General features: G+C 47.1%; 1 protein-coding gene across 1 annotated transcript in view; it reads right to left on the reverse strand.

Moving 5' to 3' along the window:
- Nucleotides 1-20,573, reverse strand: part of LOC125303419 (doublecortin domain-containing protein 1-like) — a 73,743-nt gene that overhangs the window by 35,035 nt on the left and 18,135 nt on the right. Inside the window, exons 8-11 of the mRNA XM_048257178.1 lie at nt 4,883-4,975; nt 3,173-3,331; nt 1,283-1,384; nt 362-528 (exon numbers count right to left, since the gene is read on the reverse strand). Coding sequence (XP_048113135.1) covers nt 362-528; nt 1,283-1,384; nt 3,173-3,331; nt 4,883-4,975 — 521 coding nt within the window. The remainder of the gene's footprint in view (nt 1-361; nt 529-1,282; nt 1,385-3,172; nt 3,332-4,882; nt 4,976-20,573) is intronic.

The following is a 20,573-nucleotide window of genomic DNA, read 5'->3' on the forward strand; positions in this document are numbered from 1 at the left end:
GGTCGGGGCTGCCCCCTCTGCCACAATGACAGGGCTCTGGGTCCAGGGACCCCCTGCAGGGAGCCCATCTGCAATCATTACAGTGACTACTCAGACATGAAGAGAGGGGGCCGCCACACCATCACGGCACTGCCACTTAGGCAAGACAGAGAGAGGGAGGGAGGGAGAGAGAGAGAGAGAGAGAGAGAGAGAGAGAGAAAGAAAAATAAATAGAGTGGACAGAAACAGAGAGAACTGTCTGAACTATCTGTTTTTAAGCCAATCTGTTCCAAAACAGAGTGAACCCCAACTGTCTGCAGGAGAGGGAACACACTAATGCATGATAGTTATCCTAAGAAGGAGGGATAGAGAGAGGGCTAACCTGTGGTCTTCCCCATAGGACAGCCAGACCCTCTGACCGCTCTGGAGGTGGAGGGGGCTGCGGACAGCCTCACCCTGCTCATCGCATATCCACGCGGGGGAGAGGCTCCAGCCGTAGGGGCTACCCGTGGCACCAGCTCCGAGCCTGCCTAGGATTACCTGCAAGAGCTGCAAGAGACACGCAGTGGCAGGACTTTTTAGCTTTTTCAAACAACCTCAGTAAAACACACACACACACACACATACACACACACACACATACAGAAACAAGGGAAGGTGAGGAATATAAAGACATTCCAGCCTTCCCACCAGATATATCCCGGCGAGTGAGGAATATGTTCAGAGGAATTCATGCAGGGAGGAGAGGGAAGAAAAGAGGAGAAAGAGAGAGAGAGAGAGAAAGAGAAGTCACAGCCTGTGATACATCTTGTGAGAGCTGTCACTGTAACACAGGAATATCACATGGAGAGTGGAAGTCACAGCAGCGTAAAATGACCAGTGGCCGCTGTGCAGAGGCACACTCTGGCCAGCAGGGGGAGATAGAGGATCAGCTGTGAGGGTGTGACCTTTCTGGTTCCCTCGCAGCAAAATCCCAGCCGAGCACATCACTTGTTCAGATAGCCTTCTCCAAAACACCCCATGTTTCTGACTACACTACAAGCTGTGCTATAATCCAGACATGAAACTCATCATAGAAGAAATGTCCCGTAGAGACATACAAGAAATCAAACAGCACACAGTATGTTAAAGTAAAATATAATATGTTAAATGTACAAATATAAAAATGTCAATTTAACTTTTACAAGTGGAAAACAAAGAAACTAAATTGCATGGTTTAAAATAGCACCACATGTAGAATTCATGCAGACAGCAGGCTGCCAGTGTTAGCGATGTGGTGTATGGAGAGAGGGAGTCCACTCACCCTGTCCATCATGCGCTCCTCGTCCCCCTGGGTACCCTTCTCAAGCTCAACGCGGCTCACAAACACCAGTGTGTGTCCTGAGTCTCGGCCCCGCTGGTACACCTATGGGCACAGTGGAAAATCACAACACGCAATACATGTCATAGAGACTGACCAGAGCACACCGCAGAGTGGGTTATTATGACTTTGATTATGACACTAAGGCATATACTGTTGTAGTGCTTTTTTGTGATATGGAGAGAAGGTCAACTGTTACAAGATTATGAAAATCTGCAGTTAAATCATCTGAATTATCTGAATTTCAATAAAGGATAAAATGTGTGTCCCTGGGTATAACCTAACAAAGATGGGTAATACATAGCCTAATCTGGGTTTGGAGCCAATTTATTAATTCACTGAAGCTCAGCATGGCACGCTGCTATGCACCATCCCGGGCACCAAGTGGTACAGCCCTCCAGACACCCATTTTGTACCCACCTGGCCTATACCACCAAGTGTAACACACACACACACACACACACACAAATAAACACAAACACAGAAAACACAATCACACACACACACAATACACAAACACAATCTCACACACACACACACACGCACACACACACACACACACACACACACACACACACACACACTATACACAACACCAAGCACCAAACTTGGTGGCTCATCATGCCTCATGCCTTGCCTATGAGACATGTGAGTGTAGTACTGTAAGAGCATTGTTTGTGGACAGAGGGCAGTTGACACCTCTTGATAAGTTCACCCACTACACCCCACACACACACATTAACACTGTGCTGCGTGCCTGTCAGATGGGCCCACGTTGGCCCGATCGGCCTCCTCCGGAGCCAGTCAGGAGGGATTAGGCACATGGAGGACACTGACGGTGCCAGGGCCAGGTAAAAAGGCCTGTGACTGTCGGCGGGTGGTCATCCTGTCTGGGGTTAATGAGGCCGCAACCTCCTCATGAACGTGCAAACATAGAACTCCCCTGAATGTGAGGTCATAAATCTTTCCAGGACCAGTAACTTGGATTACTATTTGAAAAGCGATTATACATAAAATGTACCTACATTCATTTAGCGCTCTATATAAACATCCATATTTATCTGTCTGTTTGGTCGCCATATATATACAGACATACACTTGCCCAGTATTTGTAATTATTCACTCATTCAGTTTATAAGACTACACCTCAGAGATAACTGTCACAACTGTTCTGTATCCGCAGGTGTCCAGAGTGGTCAGGGCGGCAGGCCTCTGCAGAGCCACTTGTGGATGACAGAGTGAATGTGGAGGGTGGGGGCATGACAGACCCCCCCCCACTCCCCACAGACCTTCCTGAACCCACCTGAACCCCACTGAGTTTGGTGAGGACACACACACACACACACACACACACACACACACACACACACACACACACACACATATAAACAGACAAAGACAGAGGTAGACCAAGATGTCTTCTGGAAAATGGCACTGCACAGCAGGACAGGTCCAGTGTTGTCTTGTATACTTGTGCTTACACACAACTGGTGGCATCAAAGAGCAACACCCCACACACTGGCAATAAACCTGTGACACCACACTCTATGGGGCCTCTGGTTCAATAGAGCCCGCTGACTTAACCATGGCAAGTCCTTCAAAAATGTATGATCTCTAGCTAAGTTGATCTTTAAATCATACATAAAAAATGGCAAGTTGTTGCACATTGTTACTTTAAGTATAACTCTTCTATGACTTTTTCACAGAGAAAAATGCATATATTTTGGCAAAAAATATTTAAGGAAACTAAAGTATGATTTTGACTCAACAGAACAAAAAAAGAAAACGTTTTAAGAAAAACAAAATGTTTCTCGAAAAAGAAAACATTTCTACTTTGAGCTGGAGGCCCTGGGGTAGTGGGGGGCCCTGGGACAGGGGCCACTTGCTGCTTGCTGGGCTGGAAGACTCTTCTTCCACCATTCGGCCCAGGATGGACAGCTGCTGCTGGTGATTTCTCAGACAATCCTCCAGTTCCTTAATCTGAGCCTGTGCCTGAGAGAGAGAGAGAGGGAGAGAGAGAAAGGGAGACAGAGAGAGAAGAGAGAGACATACAGGAGGTCAGAGGACTGAGAGAAAAATCTGACCGGGCATCTCTCTCACACCTATTAGACATTGTAGGGCCAAGCCATAATAAACTGTGAAAAGCTTATCACGAGAGACAGGAGCGTGGTCAGTGTGAATGGGTGAGGGAGTGGGTCAGTGTGTCCGTGTTTGTGTAAGTGTTGGTGAGTGTGTGTGTGTGTGTGTGTGTGTGTGTGTGTGTGTGTGTTTGTGCAAGCATTATCAACTGTGTTAGTGCTTTATCCTGAAGCGTTCTTGACTCTTGATGAGAAGATGAACTGATACAGAGAGGATGTCTTTCCCTGTAAGCATGACATACCCCCCGCCCCTGCTTACAATCAATGCTGAACCGACTGTCTGTCTGCAAGCCTTTGTGTGGTGATATGAAACAGTCCCCAGAGTGAATAGATATTTTCCTCAAATCGTTGCATTAGAACACTGGTCGACATAGGCAGCACTTATTGTGAGAATAGACATTTTACAAGACCGTTTGGAACAACAATAAACAAAGACACGGACGCCGAGGTCCCATCAGCGTTTGACACGCAAACAGCCTTTCGTAATGCGCTCTACATTTTGAGATTGTGAATTCATGATCTGCACAACTCTTTTGGAGACCAGTGAGCACATTGTGAGTGGCGCTGAGTGCTGTTTCGGAAGGGGCTTACGTGCCGGGGCCAGAGCGCTTACGTTTTCAGACGGGGGCTCTTGTGCACGGCTGCGAGCGTATGTGTATGGAGTCACTGAAGCAGAGCAAAAGTGAAAGAAACAGAGAGCAAAAGAGAAAGAAAGAAAGAGAGAGCGAGAGAGAGAGGGAGGGAGCGAGAGGGAGAGAGAGAGAGTGGACAGGGGCTAATGAACGCGTCCGCATTCATACGAGGTTCCGTCTAGGATCAACAGGGCCTCCCCCCGACTCAATGCCTCTCCGTTTCTCCTTCGGCTCGCTGCGAGCGCAGACAAAACACTCGGCCACACAATCAGGTGGAGGGGATTGATGGCGGACTTGTCTACGCGCGAGGCTGATTTCGGCGAAAACTTTACAGCATCAAAGGGTTTTTCCTGGCAGAGCCGACAGGAGGCAGCTGTCTCCTTTTAAGCATTTGTGAGTTACAGTCAAGAGCTGTAGTGCTAATTGAGCTGTGGCCAGACTGGATGCGGCATCTAACACTCACACCCTTACAGAGTGTAAAATGTACTGAGGAGTAACATACTATCCAAAGAAACATACCATACAGTTTTATAACTGTTATTATGCAAAAGTGTAACATTAGTAGGGTGTGTTTGTCCTAAGAAGAGCCAATAGTCTACGTTTAAAACCGCATTTTAGGTTACAATTTGAAGCCGGTGTGTAAGAGTTATGTTACACTGCAGATTGGGCATGATTTGACGTGCAGTATGTCTTAGCTCTTCATTAGGTAAGGGGGTCATAAGGGTTTAAGCTCAACAGTAAAGCACATCTTTATTAATTAAGATAAACTGCACCTTCTCTCTGGCCGTTGCCCGTTGTGTCCCGGTGAAACTGAGGATCTCCTTTGATGTGACATCCTCTGTCCTGCTTGCCTCTACAGACTCCAGCTGGAAGACAAATGCTTTTTGAATCAACTGCAACTCTATTGAAATGTCCCAGTAAAGTAAAAAAAACCACTGTAACCAACAAATTCAATAAGACAGAGAATGAAAAAAAATACACAAAATACAATTTCTGTAGCCTAACTGTAATAGTGGAATGTGTAAGGCTGATGAAATCCTTCTACTGTACTGTCAATTTCAAATGTCTGCCGTAGGAATAAATAAGATGCTCTTAAAGGTCCTACTTTGTAAAAGAAGACAACAAGGGAAAATTGCTTTGACAAAAGAAAAACAGAAAAGTAAAAGCTCTATATGGAAAAAACAAAACAAATATTATCAATCAACCAGTCATGGTGTAAAATCAATTATTTATACTGACAACCACGTCGACTCAGGAAAGAAGCATAATATACACACAAGTCAATAACTCATCCCAGGGCTGTTGTTTTCTGAGGAGAGCGCTGAAAGGCCACTACAGTATCAACCTGTCAGTGGACTCACCCAGCGCCCGCAGCCCAGCCCCTTCATCAGGCTTTCTGCCTGGACATCCATCCCCTGCGACCCTATGCTCAAAAATGAAGCTACCAGGAGAAATAGCACATTGATTGAAGAAAACACAGTAAAGGCCTCCGTTTATTTTTGTTCCTTCTTGTCCTGCACTGAAGGGAACAAAGACGTGAGACGTCGAAACCTGTGCAGGTCTTTCGAGTTTGAACCTCGTGTCTCCTTAACTTGGACAGCGTGTAGCTGGACTCTTTTTTCAAGGAGCAAGGAGAGTGCTGAGTGGGAGTCACATTGTGCAGGGAGAGGACCCAACCGATAAATAGATTTCACTGGCTGCCATTTCACTCTCTCATCTCCATATGTCAACTGCACACCACAGAGTGCCACAGCAAACCACAGAGCAGTTTGCGGAAAAGAGCAGCTGAACCCCATCCATCCCAACCTCCATCGCTCTCAATCCCCCCAAAAAAACACAAAAAAAAAACAAAAGCTGTCGGTGAAGCCGGTAGTCTCTCACCGCAGGCCTTTCAGGCAAACTGTGAAGTCACACCCTCAGTTTAGCGGGTTATGTGTCTGTTCCTGCGTCGACACGCCGACTGCAGCAGAGAGAACAGTTGGAGGCTGCCGTTCGTGGCCAGTGATGCATAACATTCCAATCTCTGTACCGCAGCGGCAAAGACGGAAACCTGTAATAGGGCAGAGCCCTAATAAATAGAGCCCTAGATAAATAAATAAAAAAAAAACAACAGCACAACAAATACCTTACTTGTTGTGTCTGCCATTCACTCTCTCTTTCCCCACTCTTGTGAAATGCTTGTTTTCCAATGCATGTGTTATGTTGAGGAAGTGAAACTGTGGAGGATGAGAGAAGCTCATCAGGCAATTAGCAAGCCCACGCTGGAAGGAGAGCATAGTGAGGTAACACTGAAAATATCTCGGCACGTTGATGCCTAATGAAGCATGGGGTGATACAGTGAACCGTGGAGCATGATAACACCTGTTCTCCTGGACCCAACACAACACGTCACCACCTCTTTCCTGAACTTTGTCAAAGTTCTGCGTTCACTTCTATATGGAAAACAAAGCTAACTGCTGCTTCACACAATTCCACGGGCATTGCTTTACCAGTTCCCATGAAAGTCAGTAATTCGACCAAATGTGATACCTGTACCAGAGACTTTCTAATGTGGAGACACAGCACTCACAAAATACTCCATAGAAATGCATGGGGCTAGTTTGTCACGCCAATATGGCCGTTGTCTACACATATCCCACCCCTTCCTCGCAAAACGTCCGACATGTGAATACATTGAGCCAATCATATGGTACATTGAGCCAATCATATGGTGTTTTGTGAAGACATCGTACCAATCATGTGTTGTGATCTCGCCGCTGGAGCAAGATTGGTGACGTGAAGCCTTGCGCACGTGCAGTTCAACCCAAAGACTGTGCCCGATGAGTGCCCTTAAAACGTTGGTATATGGCCGCCGAGTGGAGGGACTTGCCTAAAAGGACTTTGCCTGTACATCAACGGCAACACTCGAATCAGCCACAACTACCAGGAGCAAAGAGAACCTTACAGGCAGACACAAAATACACTGTGATAGCAGTAGAGATTTCACACAAAGTAATTACCACTCCAATATCATGGACTGAGACGTAGCAGGGGTAATGTCTGTGTGTGTGTAATGTCTGTGTGTGTGTGTGTGTGTGTGTGTGTGTGTGTGTGTGTGTGTGTGTGTGTGTGTGTCTGAAAGTGTGTGTAAAGTGAGCATTTGTTTGTGTGGAAAGTGATGGGTTGTATGGGAGTGATGGGTTGATGATGGAGGAGATTTGGATGATAGACAGACAGACAGACATTGAGAGAGACAGAGAGAGAGAGACAGAGAGAGAGACAGATGAGGGGGGGGTGGACTCTACAGGTTATTAGCGCTAAACACTGAGGGAGGAGCGAAACAGGCCGAGTCAATGCATAATTTGAAGGCCCATCAGGCCCCGTCAGGAACAGCGGGGAGGAGAGTGCCTCACTCCATCAGCTCACTCACCAGCTTGGGTGGAAAATTACAGTAATTAAAAAAGAGGGGGGAAAAAGCGGCGTCTCAGCTAAGCCCTCGCCTCACTACGCGGCCGGGCCAAAGCCGGGGAATCCTTTCTTCGCCCGCCACCTTCAGCTCTGCAGGCTTGAGCTTTTACATGACCTTATGCCCCCCCCCCCCCCCACCCCAACCGAGCCTCCTCTCCCCCCTCATGTCTCTCTGTATGTGTGTGGATCTCTGTGCTTGTGCTGGTTTGGGCAGGGTGGGGTGAGGGGGAAGATGAGAGTGTGTGTGTGTGTGTGTGTGTTGGGTGGGGAGAACTGGTTGGTGTAATTACCGGCCCCACTCTGGATGATGCAGTATTGATCAAGAGGGGTGTTGAGGGGTGTGAGAGGGAGAGAGAGAACGAGGGAAAGAGAAGGAGAAAAGAGAGAGAGAGAGAGAGAGAGAGACAAAGGTGGCGAGGCAAAATGAGAGTCCCAACAGTAGCAGACCCCGGAGCAAATCGAAAGCTAATTCCAGCCCTCTCGCTCCACCTTCCAGCCCTCCCTCTCTCCACCACCATGTTCTCTTCTTCTCTCTCTCTCTCTCTTTCTCTCTCAATCACTCTCACTCTCTCTTCCCTACCCTTTCATTAGAAAGCAACTGTGATATTGGCCAATCAATACACAACACTGGATTGATTGTGCTGTCAGGGAGGGAGTGTGAGAGCCTCTCTGTCTTGGTGAGGTGAGCTCAATCAGAGGCCTCTTGGCTCGAGCTGTCTTGACCCCTGCCCCGCCGGACCTGGCACTGGCGACTGGTGACCGCTGATGGAGGTGGGGTAGTGGAGGTGGGAAATAGCCTCTTGCTCGGCGGATGATGACAATGATGATGTTGATGATGATGATGTTTCGGCATCTGAGCATTCCGTCGATTCGAACGTTATTTAGTGCACTGACATACACAGGGCTCCATAATTGGTGGTAATCATATCTCTTTCCAAAGCTTGTCGAAGCCCTCAGTCAAATGTAGCAAATAGAGAGAGGCGATCGCTACTGAGGAGAGAGTGCCTGAGAATCAATACGAGACAGACAGGTAGGCTGCGTTTGAAAAGACCTCAGCGCAAGCCAGCCGTTGATAAAAGATAGACGCCTAACAGCCTCTGTCAAAACAGCGGCAGAGGTGGCGAGGGCTGATGGGAATCTTAATTAGGGGCAGTAACGAGGCGGCGGCCACTCCTCACAAACACTGTGATTAGAGATCACTCCATCACGCACTCTCATCGGCTGTCCGTAACCCCGGTAATGTGCCTTCTGACAGTTGCTCTCCTCCTCCTGCCCGATCCTCCTTGTTCCCACCCTTTCACTCTTGACAGTTTCGGCTGAGTCCACACTAATCTCTCTCCCTCTCTCTCTCTCTCTCGCTGTGCCTGACGAAGAGTTGAAAAACTTTTTCAAAGCAAAAATGTGAGGAGAGGTGAATCCCGAGGGGACTGTGAGAGGAGGAGGCAAGTTTGTGCAGCTTTTTGATTGAGAATTGATCAAGTTGGACAATCGTCTGAGTCTGAAGAACAGCAGCACTTTTTGAAGGTGAACAATGGATTTTTTTTTCCATCTTTGTCTTATTCTCTGCAAAACAAATTAAAGACTTCAGACGATTGGAGAGAATCCAACAAACAATCATCTTGCATACCCCCCCCCCCCAAACATCCACCTACTTTGTTCAGTCTTCACTGTGTCATAGAGGTCTTTGACGGTGAGCAAGTGAGTTGAGAGAGGAATCCAATGAGGGAGTCACACTGAAAAAGGAAAGCTGAAAGAGTCACAAAATGAGTCTGGAAAGGCGATTTAAGGAGATATTCACTGAATATTCCAATAGCACTTTTGACGGGGTGTCAGCGGCAAGTACGTTAGACCCTTCAGTATGTTTGTGACCAGCCTCCACTTTAGGACAAAGGCCCTTTCGAGTCCTTGGCAAAAAAAAGGACAAGCGAGCTGATCATCAGCCTTTCATTGCTCCTTCAAGTTGATTCTCTGTCGAAGAGATCAACATTCCTCTCATAGCCTTCCCCCCATGCCACCATTTCCTCAGCGGTAAAGGGCCCTTAATGACAGGTCTCCATTCAGCTCAAGACGAGCTCAAAGAGGGGAGCATGTATTAGCAGGACAAGTGAAGGACAGGAGGTGATAACATGGTGCTTGTCATGAAAGACAGAAAGACAATTGCCACGGCAACCCAGGTGACGGAGGAGAGAGGGCGAGAGGCTGAAAGGAGCAAGCCTCTCCAGAGGGTCAAAAAAGTCTTTCAAGAGTGTCATGGCCGGCCATTATGCTCGAGAACTGAGACAATGTGCCTGAGATGTCCGGGCAGCAGGGCAGCAGGAAGTGCTGAGGCATTGATAGGAGGTTATGAGATCTTTTTTTATCCTCCACAGATCATTATTACAAGTGAGAAATTCCTCTAATGGAGATTGATTACTCTCGTGTTATGTGACAAGTGACAGATTTCAGGGTAATTACAAAGTGGTGACAGATGCCTAAACATCCTTTGAAAGTGACAAAGGGAGACAGAGAATAGCAGCTCTTTGCCCTTGTCATTTTTTTTTCTGTCATTGTTCAAGAAACAATGAGGATGAATATCCTTAAGGTGGAAATGAGACTTTTCTGACCTAATCTCTTATAGAGGACTTTAATAATCTCCTATTTACAATCCTGAAAAGATGTGCAAGTCATTGTTAAAATGATCGTCTGAAATGGATGATTACTGTACCCCAACACACAGACCCACGCACAAGCACGCTCGCACATACTGTACACTCACTAACACTAACACACACACACACACTGGGTCTAGGTTTTGAGGGAGAAAGAGGAGGTAAGTGGGCTTACTCCCCCCTTGTCCAAAGATCCCAACATTTACCCAGTGCACCCCCCCCACCCTGCCCACAAAACGCCCACAAACGCAACCCCCCCCATCACCCCCCTCCTTTCCTGGCCAGGCGTGCTGTGTATGATTGCGGTGCTCCGCCGCCACTCCATTGACACCATGGCAGGTGTTCACTCCACGTCCCCTCGCTCTCCCTGGGAGACGCGCTAATCCTCTTCAGGAGGCAGCAGCTACATCCCCCCCCCCCCCTCCACCATTCCAGCCTTCCCCAGCCGTGGAGCTTTGATATCCACCCCCACCAGTGGCCCAGCATCAGGGGCAGGTGCATATGGGGCTGGAGGTGGAGGGGGTGGCTGAGGGAAGGGATCAGGACTCCTGATATGTAGTTTCAGCAGCAGACCCACTGGGCAGCTCCAGCCCTGGGAGAGAGGCCCTCCTGCTTGATCCAATCGGCACAATGGCATCATGGAGGAGAACAAGCTTGTCGGAGAGTGTTTTCAGACCTGCCGGGGGTTATGAGTGATAGCTAGAGAAAAGGGATCAGAGATGAGCTGCGCTCGTTAAGAGTCATGCATGATATGTCAGGGAAAGTGTACGCACTAACATAGACAACACACACACACACACACACACACACACACACACACACACACACACACACACACACACACAAACACACACACAAATGATGTTGGTCCCAGCTCCATTGCAAATGATTATCACATCAAACATACTGAAATCCACCCTCTGAGTTACTGACATAAATGTCACCCTGTATACCCCTAATAACTTCATTTCACATGTAATTTTTAAGATGGCATTGTTATTACAGCATTGACACAAATTGTGCATGGAAGGGAATCCATCCATACTGCTCTAACTTGCTTAACTCCCCACAGTTTGTTATGAACTCTCGAGCTAAGAACCCCGTTCTTCCCTCTTCTCACTAAACCCCATTCAGCACCGCTCCACTGCGAGCCAATTAGGTATTTCATGGCACTATTATCACTGCCTGTCAGTCAATCTCTGTCTGTTATGCCTCATTTCAACTGACAGTAATAACAGACTGCCTTCAGTCATCATCGCAATATGGCTGAGATAACACTATTCGCAAAAGGAGAGTTGCCTAATGAGATTCCTAACAAAGCTCTCCTATTTTTAATCCTCCTCCCAATGAAGGTGGCGCCGGTGGTGGTGATGGTAAGGGGGCTGAATTGAACAAAGTAGCAATTAAAAATATGTGTGTGATTGTGCGTTATGATATGAAAATAAAAGCGAAGCAGGAGGAGTAAATTGTGCTTAGATGGGGTTGAATTGGGAGGGGGATGGGGGGCCGTGGTTGTTGAAAATGGCGAGGTAATGCACTGCACCCCTGTTTCCCCCTCCCCTCCTGCTGAGAAATATTAATGTTTCTTTGGTGGCCTGCGAGGGGCCGCCTCTGTGTACACAAAGAGCCTCTGTCAGGCCAACACGGGGGAGGTCAAGCGTGAGCAGAGGGACGGGGGCCACAGTCGCCCGAGCCCTCGGAGCAAAGGGGGAACACTTCCTTTTGCATGTCATTAGCGTGCCGACGCCACGCTACACCTTTAGCCCCCGCGACAAACAAGACCGGTGCGCATTTAGCCAAGCCGCCCGTGACGGTCTTCCCACTCCGGCCACCGGCTCCCTTCCGAGTCATTTAACCAATAACAAGTATAATTTTGTCTGCACAATATAGGTGGAATTGGCAGCTTTCTCCCACAAGAGAAGGTGTGCAGAGGCTATCACGTTGCACATTTGTGCTTTCTAGAGAAATTCATCAGATTGTCTTTAAGACATCACAGCACTCAATGAAAAGTGAATGAGTTGGAATATGTGTAGTCATTTTCAAGCCTGTGCTTTGGAAGGTGTTTGTTTTTTACATCCAGTTAAGACATTCTGACAAATTAACTTTGACATAAGACAATCATCACCATACACTAATCAAACAGAAATCAGGTGTCTGTTGCACAGAGATAAATCAGAGGCCTTGGACCTCAGTGGACAGGGAACAGAGGTGAGGTGGACATATGTAAGACACAGAAGTGCACACACACACACACACTGAAAGAGAGAGAGATAGAAAAGAGAGAAAAAATATTCCACTTAAAGCAAACAGATGACTTGCGCTCATGCTGCACGCGTATATATTGATGACCCAGTTGGTCCGTGGCCAGTGCCGACAGGCCTGGGGCCATCACCAACCATCTGGTCAAGCACACACTAAACATCCCAGGCAAAGCACTTGTGCTGCGCAGAACCGTGCCTCGGAGTTGAACCCTATCCAAATGTGATGTCTTCATTGTGTTGTTAGGCTTTGAGCATAAATTTGCTCTGTTATTGAGATACAATTATCAGTTGTTTTGTCTTCATTACAGTACTTCACGAGAATGGGGTTATTATAATTTACATTTTGTTACAGTTTTATAGGAATAATAATTTGATATATTTCTTTTTTCAAACAGAAGGAAGTCCAAACCGTTACTGATTATCCTCAGAAAAGTGGCGCATTGGTACTAACAGTATCTGAACTAGTTTTGCAGGAGCTTAGGAAATAAAAATGCTTCCAAACGGGAGGCCCTGATGAATTGGATGGGTAAAGCCTTTCTTTCTAGCAGAGAGTGTAATATCAGGCATGCAACAGAGGAAGCCATGAAAGGAGCTAATGATGGATGGAGATTTATTTGCTCCTTTTTATTGCCCTACAGAGACAGCTCAGTGAATGAAATGCTCTGGATGTCCTGACACACGGCGCACTTTGTTGGGATAAATGTAGACGAGCGTGTGGAGCAGCGCGGAGCTCCCAGCTCTGAGCTCAGTCCTGACTGGGGATGAGGATGAGGGATGACACATGACAAGGTACAGCCACGGTGGGCCCAGCCGAGTGGCAGAGATGATGCATCCATGCCTGCCTGTCACTCCCGGGATGCTAATTGTTATGTTTCAGGTCTGGCAGGCATCTGCCCCCTACCCGCACACCCCCCCCCACACACACACACACACACATACACACCGCTACCCCCACACACACACACACACACACACTGTATACCATCATCACAAAATACGCAAAACTGGAAAGCATGGAATCTTTTTGGTCTGACAAACAGCTTCATCCAACTTTTTTTTGTGCGCTTTGCCTTGAGACATGGAAAGGGGAAGGGAGGCATCCAGTAAAGGTGATATGATATCACAGTTTAGCAGAATAGCAATGACAATTAAAAACTTTTAAAATCTTCAAAAATAAGTAATTTATAAGTTTGAAAATACATTTTGAAACCACCATACCATACATTTTGTACATGTATAAGTAAATGGAAATATTAATAATTTGGAGGTTTCCCATGTGGAAAGGTGACTACAATACAGGCTTTACATTTCAAACTGAAATATTTAAGAGGATTAAAGTTAAATGAAGAATACAGACTAATTCATCAAATATCTTAATTTATCCACATAATGACCTAAATCATCTCATCACTCTTTTATCAAGGATCATCATTACTCTTAGAATAAAATGCCTTGAAATTAAATCCCAGGTAAGATAAATTTAAGATAGATAGATAGATAGATAGATAGATAGATAGATAGATACTTTATTGATCCCCAAGGGGAAATTCAATAATTTAAATGTCAAACATTATCATTAATGTAAACCACCCTTAATGATAACTTTACACATTGGAATTATTTTAAATACATTATTCTTATTTTGGCCTTAATTGTCTAAAACGGACAAAAAGTTACCACTTAGGATACTATATAAGAAACAGCCTTTTGTGAAATTGTGCATCCTTAGGATAAAATAATAAGCATTTACAAGCAGTGGAGTCTGACATATTCTGTACATTCTATATGTTTTATGCATATATGAATGTAAAAATAGAAAGATAAAATATACTGTATACATTACTCTGTTATAATATTTGAATAAATGAATACATAACAATACACCTTTGACATAATAAAAGACAACATTTGAATAAAACTAATAAAAAAAAAAAATAGCGTTCCTGTCCGGCTGGTCCTGAATCTCTGTGATTACATTGAGAAGACATAAGAGCTATGGCCTCTAGCAAACATCTGTTTCCTGGCCGCTATGCAGGCCGCTCACTCAGTACTCAGTCCAGTGTGAAGCCTCTCTAGACAGTGGCCTCTGTCAGTCACTCGCGGGCATGTTCCCAGCTCAGCAAACACAAGGCTGCCTGCCCTGACACTTTGACCATGACAGGAGTAGGCTGGTGACACTTTGTTTAGTCAGGTATTGGGGAGTGCGAGGCGTTGAGGAGAAAAAAGGAGAGATTAAAGCAAACAGGCATCAAGACAGGGTGGAGAGAAAGAGAGGAAGCATGACAAATGTGTGAAAAAAGACAAATGTACTCAAAAAATAGAAAAAAAGAAACAGATACAGACTTAAAAAAAACGAGTGTCAGCGAGTGTTTCTTAGTAGCAGGGGGTTTCCAGTAACAGCATTTGGCCCCTCTGTTTGGCCCTTCACACGGCGTTATGCAGATTGTGACGGCGAGCCCGGCCGACTCTGATTCCCTCAGGTGCCGCCGTGGCGCTCCGCCGTAACGAGGAGTGACAGAGAGCAGACGCAACGCGTCCCTTCTCCGGCCCGAGTGCCGAGGACTGCCAGCCACACGCACACACACACACACACACACCAGCGCTACGCAGCACCAACCAGGGCCAGCGAGGACGACACACACCAACACAACACAATGGACTTTTCACTCTGCTCCCCACACAAGAGTGAGTGAGTGAGATCCATAAAATAGACAGCAAGCAAATCCTCTACATGTTCAAGATGTAAAAATGTGGGATATGTGACATGACATGATATTTTTCGTTTGTCACACATATAAATTACATAACGAAATCCTGTGAAAGACATGTTACATTTTGGGTGCTGATGCAGTTAATTGCAGAATCATTACAATCCTTTTCTAAACTGATTTCCTTCCTAAAAAAAAACCACGCCATTGTTTCAACCCACCCAAGATTAACTAATGAAGTGATACTGGTGGACTACCACTAACGTGGGCACAGGAGGGGCAGTCAGCTGGGAAGCCCCCTCCGTTCCTCCACCGCGCTCCTGCGTGGCTACAGCTGGATAAACTGCACTTAAAGCCACGGCAAAGTCCCCCCGCTCCTGCGTCGCCACCACGCATCTCTCTCTCTCTCTCTCCCCGCGATAGACAATGAGTAATTTTGTTTTCGGCCTGCAGCTGGGGATGAAATGACCAGTGAAAATCCCGCCGGCCCCGGGTGTGTTATTTCACTCCCTGGGACACGAACTGTATGTATTTATTTTCGCACAATGGAGAAGACAGGAGCCGCGGCTCGGGCTTCGCCTCTCCTTTCACTGCCTCTTACCACAGGGGTGTTAGATCTCCGCGGAGGGCAATTAGAGCCTGTCACCCCCTCCAGCCCCCCCCACACACACACACACAGCCAGCCGTTTCCCCCCAGCGCCTGGTTGAGTCAGGGGTGGGACAGCGTGGAGAGAGTGTGGAGTGGTGAGCGTGGACGTGGAGCGGCGAGTGGGAGCATGGCACACGCTCCAGAGGGGCCTGACATCGAGCCGGCGGAGCGACGATCCGGCCCTCCCCGCTAGCGCACAGGCCCTCAATTAAAAACACCACAGACTGAGTAAAAAAGGGTAGCGGAAAATACACTGGGCTTTTTTAACTCCTGATATTAATACCCAGCCCTGCCATTACACCCCCGCCGTACAGAGCATGAGCATGCTAGCGACTCTTAACACAAGCTCTTTTTACAGTGACTTCTTAAAGAGCCGTTATCCAAGTGGTGGTCGTGGTCAGATGGTTATGAGGGCAGGCAGATTACACCGAGGTAAGCTGCTGTGTGGTGACAGGTGCCCACTGATATCGGGGAGGCTTCCAGCAACTGTGCGTAGCTGGTTGTGAACTGTGCATGGGGTTTGCGGTTTGGGGGGGGGTTGCAAGAGGGGGGCCAATCACCCAACAGAGACTAATATTCTAGGTGCATAGCATTGCATAGCATAGCATTTGAACCCATATGTTATTCCTACAGGTACAACCCAACCCGCGCCACTAAAATGTATTCAGCTCCTCAGCAGTGTAGTGCTCGGTGACATTCAGCTTCTCCACGTGCACAGGCTGCTAGTAAAATGAGTTTGGGTGACCTTTAACCCAGTTATTTATTAATCATGCATGGCACAGGAATATGATATGTAATTTTAGCCTTGTTCATATCTTTAAGTGCCATATACCTATCAGACACTAGCAGGCCAGGGTAATCTAAAATGTATAATCCATGGGCAATGTGCTCTATTTATCTGTAATGCAGACAAGCAGTGTTCCACATATGAATTGTGTGAGCATTCACTATCTTAAAAGCTGGGCTTATGTTTATTCGGTGCTGTTCACTATAGAGTATGTGTGTGTGTCTCTCTCTGTGTGTGTGTGTGTGTGAGAGAGACTGTTTACCTTGATATAGTCTTCTCTGTATGTCAGGGTGTGCACTCAAATGCCTGTATGTGGAGCCCTAAGGGTCTGAGCCCCCCTCACTGTCTCACTGTCTCGTCATACCCCGGCTGGAAGTGTGAGCACACACAAAACTCGGACTGGCGTACACATACCCACACACTGCAGTGAGCTGGAGCCTGCACATCCAGAGCACTAAATACCCATATGCAGTGGCTGCTGCAGTAAGCATCATGTTTTAGCTGACTTTGTGCAGGTGTACAGGGTTGTTTGATTGGTCGCCAGTGAGTCTGCTAAATAAATTAATCCCTCCCCATCTGCGTGACTACTGAGGCCTGGTTCGTGTACCACGGTTCCTGTCCGTGCGGATGGAGTGTCCACCCGACCTTTGACCTTGACCTCATGCCTGCGGCGCGAGGATCACAGATGCTCTTCGATTCTTCGACTTCCATGGCCTCAAACAATCTGAGCAACTGCCCCCCAAAGGAGGCCTCTTTGCAAAGCGCCTGCGGCCTGACCTCAAACCTGCTCTCCGAGGCAGCCCCTGCTCATCGTGGCTCCACGCACCTGACCTGGGATCAGTGACCTGACTGGCTGCGAGAGGGACACCTCCCGGTCCGTTTCATCTTCCATCCGTGCGGGCGTCGTCTGTCTATCTCGGGGATGCAGCTGAGCTTTGATCTGAACTCAGTGACATGGGTCGGCTTAGGTGTGTGTGTGTGTGTGTGTGTGTGTGTGTGTGTGTGTGTGTGTGTGTGTGTGTGTGTTTGTGTGTGTGTGGAGGGGAGGTGGTAGTGTAGGCAGCAGAAACAGAAGCAGCAGCAGCAAACCTGCTGCCTCCCTCCTCTCACCTGGGTCTGAGCGGGGCCACCAGATGGGACGGAGAGAGCCACCCCCACCCCCCACACACACACACACACACACACACACACACACACACACACACACACACACACTCCTGACCACGGCTTATGGACCTCTGAGCTCCTAGCCCCCCCCTTACACAAACCCCATCATCCCAACCTGCACAGCTTTGTCAGCACCTGACCACTTCCTCTGCTGTTCCGCACTGCCAGCGGGCAGCCCTGTCCAGCTGAACTGATGCGGCTTTATTATGCTCATGGTAGGGGCTTAGGCATGACTCTAATGTGACTCGCTGTGCGCTCCGACTGCTTTCAAGGAGGAGATCAAACTGTGCCGGACAGATATGAAAGCAACACGCCTCAGTGAAAATGTCCTTTGAAAAAACGTCATCAAACTTGACCGAGAACCTGGAAAAGAGCATGTGTCCTTAACATAAAATGCTTCATCTAATCTTAGAAAGAAAAAAAAAACTGACAGAACCAGGAAATTGACTTTTATGTGAGAACATGTATTTTCATGACTTTATAACAGAGGCAGAATCTCTCTCTGTCTCTCTCTCTCTCTCTCTCTCTCACACACACACACACACACACTGCAGCTGAGACTCTTTCCCTTGAACCCTCAATACTACATCCGTATGGGGAACTTTCAGTCAAGGTTTTATGGGTTGTACATGTTGTTCCATGGAGCCAGTCTCTGGCACATGCCAACAAAGCCCCTGTTTGTCCAGCGTGGTGATATTCTGCTCTCTTCTCATCTTGCTCTGCTCAACCATTTGGGGAAGCTCCATTCCCAGCTTCAGATGAGCGCCCTCTCAACCCAGCCCACTGTTAAATGACTAAAAAAGATCATCAGTGTGCGCTCATGTCCATAGCAGGGTGAAAAATTGGTGAGAACAGGAGCAGCTGGCTCTGTCTGTCTTGCTCTCTCTCTCTCACACATACACACACACACACACACACACACACACACACACACACACACACACACACACACACACACACACACACACACACACACACACACACACACTCACAGACACACACACACACACACACATACAGTCTTCTGTTCAGAGCCAGCTGGGTTGCTGGTCTCTAGGTGGCAGTGTTGCCATATTAGCAGAAGCACCATTGTCTCTCTTTCTCTGCTCATCTTCCTCTCTCTCTCTCTCTCTCTGTCACGCACGTGCACACACACACACACACACACACACACACACACACACACACACACACACACACACACACACACAGACACACACACAAAGGCACACAGACAGCACCAGCCAAGATCTATAGCTGCTTATTACAAGCGCAATGAAGCGCAAAGCAATGAAGTCTTCCATTGATCACAGGAATCACACTTTTTTTTCTTTCTCTCTCCTCTTCTTTCGCTTTCTCTCTCTCTCTCTCTCTCCTTTTCTCTCAAAGCTCTCCTTCTTCCCCTGTCACAGAAAATATTCACCTTACCCACTGAAGCAAATTGCCGACACCTTTTTTTAAGAAGTGACAACTGTGTATATTTCATGATCGCAAATTCCATTTTCATATCAGCCAAAGACGAGAATGCAATTTTCACTTCATTTGTTCGCACAGGAGAAGGAAAGGTGGAGAGGAGGGTGGGTGGGTGGGGGTGGTTGGTAGTGCGGGAGATACTGGCACAGGTTATGGCACTTAGAGCTGTCAGAAGTTTAAGACGCTCTAATGCTGTCAATCCTGTGCTTAATGAGTGAACTCAAGTGTAGCAAAAAACTTTCTCATTCAAGTCCATTACGGAGAAGATAATGGCACCTGCTCGCTCCGCCAAAGCCCCCGATAGGAGAACAAAGACAACTCAGAGTGGTGGGGAAGCGACAGACTTTCAGATGGAGATGACCGAAATCACGGAAGAGGTGATGGAAAGTGCGGAGGGTCAGGGTGCGGGTGTGAGTGTGGCCTGAGAAAATGAGGGATTAGGGAATATCAGGACAAATGCAGAGCGTATCGATCGAGACGCAAAACGCAAATGCCCAGACTCTATCGTCTTCCAACTCTGTTCTCATTTGAAGCCTGCTTGTGGAAAACACATCATCTCTCAGATGTGTGTCAGTCGTAACGCCATGTGTCTGTTTTTCTCTTTCTCTCTATTGGGCTGCGTCTATGTAATGTAATGTCTGTTTGCCTCGTAAAGGTAGTGAAGATAAACTGGACACATCCACCCCCTGCATCACCACTCCAAAATCGCCTCTGCATTTAATTCCTGCAATGCCCCCGCTACCACCCTGTTTGTCCCCAAACACGGACAGACAAGCCCTCCCACAGTGGCATGTCACTCATCTCCATGACCCCCACTCACTCATCACACACACATACACACACACACACACACACACACACACACACACACACGTAATTAGAATGTTAATGTGAGACAATAGCCCTTGTCAGCGAAAGTATTCTCACCTCATACATATTCTCCCCTTCATACAACAACTTCATATAAATATAACAAAATGCCTCCACGCACTAAGAAAGCACTGCACTGAAAGGCCAGAGAAACATGCAGGTGACATTAATGACTGCATCTCTGTGACCAATCCTGGTTGCTTTGTGAGATATATTCATGAAATATTCATATGCTTAAAGCTACTGAAAGCAGTTTACTAACAGCTTGCTTATAGGTAATGTACACAGAATTCAACCCCTATAGGCCCATCAGTGCTGCAGTAGCATCATCTACAGAACAATTTAATCATAAACACAACTTAACAACACTGCACAGACTCCTACAGATGTCACTTTCATAGGTGAAAGTTAATTGCAATGAAAATATACTGGTGCATGGCCAATACAAATGCAA

Source organism: Alosa alosa, chromosome 11 (assembly GCF_017589495.1).
Source record: "Alosa alosa isolate M-15738 ecotype Scorff River chromosome 11, AALO_Geno_1.1, whole genome shotgun sequence".
In the NCBI taxonomy this organism is placed as follows: Eukaryota; Metazoa; Chordata; class Actinopteri; order Clupeiformes; family Clupeidae; genus Alosa; species Alosa alosa.